General features: G+C 37.6%; 1 protein-coding gene across 1 annotated transcript; it reads left to right on the top strand.

The window, feature by feature from the left end:
* Positions 1-266: 266 nt before the first annotated feature.
* Positions 267-5,949, top strand: LOC132706027 (protein Red). The gene is made up of 2 exons (XM_060677075.1): positions 267-1,126; positions 5,117-5,949. Exons 1-2 carry the CDS (start codon positions 400-402, stop codon positions 5,863-5,865), a joined length of 1,476 nt encoding a protein of 491 aa, XP_060533058.1. The 5' UTR covers positions 267-399; the 3' UTR covers positions 5,866-5,949.
* Positions 5,950-6,535: the final 586 nt, after the last annotated feature.

Genomic DNA, 6,535 nt, shown 5'->3' with positions numbered 1-6,535 from the left:
GCCATTCCGACAAATTCGGTCGACCAATCGGTCATGGATCGGTCGTCCTGTATTCGGTCACTTCAGACCGCTTAGGGGAGCAGCGAGTGCGAAAAAGGGAATCAAATCGTTACAAACAAGCGGGAATCGGTCGTTCGATCCTATGAAGTGATTGAATCAAAGTGATCGAATCAATCGCGATTGACACAACTCTACTCCAGACAGACAAGCCCCGACCTACCATGCAGTTCGACATTCCACGGTTAGTCGAATAACTTTGATGCTTTGAGCCACGCGCGTAAAGAAGATGATTCAACGGACGCAGTGCATCTGTCAAAATAGCGATTTCCTGGCTATTTAATTTTAATATTTTTGTTGATCAACTAATTACATCGAACGACTTTTTCGTGACCGTAAAAAATGCCGCAGACGGGGGCAGAGACACCGGGCTCGCAGCGCCTTTCCAATGACGATTTCCGAAAACTTTTGATGACCCCGCGGTCGACCCCGGCGAATGCTCCCGCGCCCCCGGGCTCCATCCGCGAGGCGATGCAGAACCCGATGCCGCCCCCGAAAATCGACGACAAAAACGAGGCGAGACGTAAGAAGAAAAGCTACTACGCCAAACTGAAAAAGCAGGAAGACAACAAGATCGCGGAGCTGGCCGAGAAATATCGCGACAGGGCGAGCGAGAGGCGCAAGGGCGTGAATCCGGATTATCAGGTGGACGATCCCGTGGCCACGGCCCAAGCGTACAGAGCGGTGGCCCCAGATTTGAAATCTGGTTACGACGCTGCAGAAAGGAGGCGTCAGATGATCCAGGAGTCTAAGTTTTTGGGCGGAGACATGGAGCACACTCACTTGGTGAAGGGCTTGGATTATGCTCTGCTGCAGAAGGTGCGCAGTGAGATAACGCAGAAGGAAATCGAACAGGAGCAAGAATTGGAGCGATTGGCAAATGAATCGGAGGAGAAGAAGAAGCAGGAAAAGGAGCGCAAGGAAATGATGAAGAAGGAAGAGGAGGAGATGAAATTTAAGACCAAGCTGGGCCGGTCCATCTACCACACCGTGCAAGTGTTGAAGTCAAGGCATATAGAGAGGTCAGAACTCTTCATGCCTGGCCGAATGGCTTACGTCATCGATTTAGGTATGTTAAATAGGAAATAAAAATAACAAATAATCTTTATTGCATGCACAAGCAAATTTTAATAACCACACAAATTATAAAACTTAATCATGACCACAAAATAACATACCATATAAACGGGTACATATCTGCATATCACTATAATATATGAAATATCGATAGATACCTTTCATTTACTCATGGAAACCCAACTGACATGAGACTTTAATTTAAAGAAAGTGTAAAATGTTTGACTCTAATCTAATGGTGCATAACAGAAACTAACCAAAAATTTGCAGGAAAATAGAGCACATAACGCCTTCTTAATTTCTCTGTGACTGCCAGCTGCCATGAAGTGAACTAACCTAACCGCAAAATATGTTCTGTTTGCATTTTTAATTTAATTTTGCTGCAAAATTTTAACAGCGACAAATAAAATAAAGTGAGTAACAGAGTGAATCAACTAACTAACTCTGCTAAATGTGCTGATTTTACGACCATTGATAAACAAATAGAAATATTATTCTGGGTGTATAAAATTCGACTCTCTCTATTAGGATCTCGGTAACGGTTGCTAAAAGTTGAAATAGACCTCCAGTCGCTCTCGAAAGAATCCCTTGTAATCGTCCCACAAAAACGTGAAATCAGCTTCCACTGTGTGGATTTAATGTTCTTATTGCTTAGTGCATGTCTTAAAGTTGTAGTCGTCGGCTCCACTGTTTTTTTCAATCGGTCAAAGCGCCTGGAGGATGATGAAATGTCCAGACCCTTCTTTTATGAAGGCATCCTTTAGGATTTTTGAATAATGTTCACACTTGTCGTAAGCTGGCCGAATGCCCTTATGTAGTTGTGGCCATTAGAAGTAAGGAAGAAGAAGAAGAAATATTTTTCCGGTGCCTGGACTCCCTTTCTATCGTTCTAAGTCCATTTTTAACGACACAACAATGCACTAGATATTTAAATGTTATCGACAGATTTGAAAATTCAGAGCTTACAATAGTATAAAAATTTTTGTTCAATGTTTCGTATTTGAGGGACCCAAATAAAACTTGTGATATCAATAACAATAACAGTAATAATACCGGCTATTCAACACTGCATAAATCCAATATGGCGACCATAATTTACAGATTTTTGCTAAGCTTTAAAATAAAGACATAAAAAAATAAAAACGAAAACCGGAAGGTTCAGATTTTACGCCAAAATTCCGGAAGTAATAAAAATAATTTCAATTTTAAAACGGAACATTATCGAATTCACCGATGCGCAACTTTGCCCTAATTTAAGTCACCCGGTATTTCTTACCGTTACCGAGATCCTAATGGTGAGAATCGAATTTGAAACATGCGGTATATTATTATATTTTTATGAAATTATAGAAATGACAATGAACAAAACGCAAATTCGTAAAACGTTTTAACATCCAAAAATTCCACATATCTCTATAGAGTCAATAGCGACGATTTTTGAATATATGCATATTACAATCTTTATAGGATAGAAGTGCTGGGTGGGCAGAGGTATAAAAAAATAACAATGTTTAAAAAACACTGTATCATAATGAGCGTCCTTTAAACGCATGTTTATTTGGTGTGGAGTACGTCTTTGAAATATTAATTCTGCTAAGCAACTGTTTTGTTTCATGTTTAGATGCACCTGACACCCCATTTGCACATTTCGTCTCTGAGTCATGAATTGCGCGTTATTATTATTATTATTTTTTTAAAGTTGTCCAATATCCAAATTAGAAGTGTTGTGTGTCTTTCAACAGTTTCAGGACAACGAGAAAGAGAATTTGGGATGCAGTGTACATTTGAATACCATCAATCATTTTTCTTATTTGTCAAATTAATATAGATTATTAAGGTTTTTCCCTACTAACTATTCGCAATCTACTTGCTCAATTCCGAAACTGTCTCCTACACCCAAGCGATTTCAAAATTGTAACCTTTGTTTGGTCCTTTTTGACCAGCCATGGGGATTTTATATTTAACTTAAAAAATTTCAGTGATCTTAAATATCCCGAAATCCCAAAAGGAATATCCTGTTTAGGGCGCTACAAATATGGCGGAAAACTAATGCTTTTATTTTTTTTGTCTTAAAAACTAAAATAAATAAAAGAATACCACATATTTTCTGCATATTTTTAAAGTGAGTGAAGGCGACTGAATTAGACTGTCCCGATCATTCTTAACTAAATTTAAAGAAAAACTGACGCAATGGCATGGAAAAAAATAATATTCGGTAGACGGGTTTATTGAAAAGTTTTTTGTCTGCCGCAATTTTTTCATAAAACTTAGTTTCCACTCGGTATGGCTATCTCTATTATTATTATTATTAAAACATCTTCATTAATGACATTGGTAAAGATCTTGACGTCAGTTTTCTGCATTTTTATTATGCATGCATTTTATTATGATAAATTGAGAACATTCAGAAATTCTATAATTTTTAACCTATACCACAGACGTATTTGAATTAATACAAGTGAAATAAAAAAAACGTAATAAAAGTATTTTTATTTTATTTTAAATGCATTGCAATTGCAAAAATAAATATTAAATTTTCTTTCACTGTCCGGTTAGAAAAAAAAGTATTTCCATTTATTAAAGTTGCAGATGAGTCTTTTAGATTTTCGATCACTTGATAACTTTTGTACAAGATGAAATACGTTAGAATAAAATATTTCTAAATTTTGTGCTGTTTTAGACATATAGGGTCAGCATCCAATAAAAGAAATATGATTTTTCTGTCGGAACACTGTTTTTGGATAAAAAAATGTTTGTTAATGTTTCTTGATCACATCTGGTTTCACCTAAATTGTTGGTTTTTCCCAATTGATTTGATGCAATTAAATAGGACCAAGCCTAATTATCGGATTCATTGGCTTCCCCTAAGACTCCAATCAATCATTTTATTTAATGCCATTTATAGTTTGCTAATAAATTACATCAACACTACCTTTACGTACAGTTGGTTCGTCCAGTATGTTCAATTTACAATATTTTGTCAAAAATGATCTTGAATTGGGGTTGCCTAGTATTTTATGCGGTATGTCGGCTTTAAAATTGGTAACTTTAACTACCAATAATGTACTTGGATGTGTAATTTATAAAAGCCAAAATTTCCAATTGTACCAAAAAACACTTTATATTAGAAAAAAAAAAAGGGGGGGAAATGTGGTTTGTACTTAAATATTTCAAACAAGCTGTGCAAAAGTTAGTTTTCAGCATTTTAGCAAACACTGGACAGACACATAGATACAGTTCAATTTACAAAACAAGAACGTTTCAAGTAGACTATATCAAAGATATTAAAAATTGGCACCCCTTTCAACTACCGGATTCTCTTTGCATATATTATTTCATGAATTTAATAAAAAATCTTTTGGTTTTACTGGGAATACCCTATACCGATTAGTTTATCCTGGGTAATTCTATGAATTTATTCATATATAAGAAAACAGTAAAGCATTTCAATCAGCCCCATTGTAATGTAAGAAACTAATAAACATGTGCATGTCAAAAAGGCCCAGGGAAAATACGTATGGTATAAGGATAAAGCTTTTCGCATGCAATATTATTAAATAAATTTGGTTATATGTCTCTTCGTAATCGCCATAATTACCATTTTTTCCCGCAATCTATTAATAAATTAAAGACGTTATTGCCTTTTCCTCTTGTTCTTTTTTATTATAGTTGACGCTTATATTAGGTGAGATTTTAGGTTAAGTTTTGTGATGTAATTATTTCATCCAATTTCTCTGCAATTTTGATACCGATTTCTACTGCGAATTACCTCTTAGTTGGGCTTCATATACCTGTTAGATATACTTTTTGTTTAAATAAAATAAAATTAAAAAATTTAAGGCCGTGTTGTTCGCCGACTATAGTTATTATTAAGCAATTGGAAGCCCGAGGCTTGTGTGCGTGGACCTCCTGTTTAAGATTTAAGTTCCTCCAATCACAGATGGCAGCCTATAAATGAGTCTCGATTTTTTTTTAATCCTAGATGACGAAGCCGAGACTGATATCCCGACGACTCTTTTCCGTTCTTTGGACGAGGTGCCCTCGTTTGAGTTGACGACGATGCTGACCACTAACGACATAGTGATCAACAAGCTCACGCAGATTCTCAGCTATCTAAGGCAGGGCAGCCGCAAGAAGAATAAAAACAAGAGGGGCGTGTCGGACACGAAAGAGGACGAAAAAGAAGAAGAGGCGGAAGGGAAGAGGCCCCCCAAAAGGTCCCACGTGGACGACTCTATCTACGGGGATATCGGAGAGTATGTGCCGAGTCGTGGAAAGCACCGGGATAGGGATTCGAGTCGGAAGCACAACAATTCGTACTTTGACAAGCAGGATCACAGGGAGTCGGTGGATAACACCGCCCCTAGTTACAGGGTGAACAAATCCGCGGAGATTCTGAGTAAGTTACAGCAGGAGCCCGAGGGTTACGCGGAATGTTATCCAGGACTGGAAGAAATGAACGACGCCATAGACGATAGCGACGACGAAGTGGATTATTCCAAGATGGATCTCGGAAATAAGAAGGGACCTATTGGTCGGTGGGACTTTGATACGGCCGAAGAATATTCGGATTACATGAACCAGAAGGAGGCGTTGCCAAAGGCGGCGTTCCAGTATGGGCTCAAGATGGCCGACGGGAGGAGGTCGAGGAAGCACAAGGACAAAAACGAGAAGGCCCATTTGGACAGGGAGTGGCAGAAGATTCAGAATATTATACAAAAGAGGAATTAAGTTTCATTCCTCGGCATAATGTAATGGACAGTTAGTTATTATACCCCACCTGTTTAATAAAGTTTTGGATAATATATAAACAGGGCTAGTTTTTTTTTTGTTTGGTGCAGGGATCTTGGAAACCACAGTAGATTCGGGAATAGTAGCATAACATATGTCACGTGATTAGGCTATGTTGACTTCCTTTCTTCTTTTTAAACATTGATCGCATTTAGCGGACGTAGCAAAGCGCTCCTGATCAACAACCACAGAAAATATCATTAAAGTTATATCTTCCGCATTTTTATCTGTTTTAGATAAAATAAACTCCACAAATAAACACCAATATCCTGTTTTACCACTTCTGTTTTACGATTATGACTATGAAGATCGCTGTTTATTTTTGAAGCAATTGAAGCAGTATTTTTAGCGTTGACATTGTTAATTTTGCGATAACTCGTCTTCGGGGTCCAGCACCGAATTGGGTGGAACCATATGAGTCCTTCGACTTAAGTTATGCCGCTTTCCAGGGCAGATTTTCAAATAAATTTAATTGTACAAGTGCTATAGCTCAGACAACCAATTTATACGGAGAGGAGAAGAACAATGAACCTGTTGTTTTCATTTCTAAGAAAGTTGGGCTTTTCCAACGGCTAATACGAACTATTTCAGAAAAGATGAAGGCTTCAAC

This window comes from Cylas formicarius, unplaced genomic scaffold (assembly GCF_029955315.1).
Source record: "Cylas formicarius isolate icCylForm1 unplaced genomic scaffold, icCylForm1.1 PGA_scaffold_8__14_contigs__length_24414737, whole genome shotgun sequence".
Lineage (NCBI taxonomy): Eukaryota > Metazoa > Arthropoda > Insecta > Coleoptera > Brentidae > Cylas > Cylas formicarius.
This window is presented reverse-complemented; position numbering and strand designations above follow the sequence as displayed.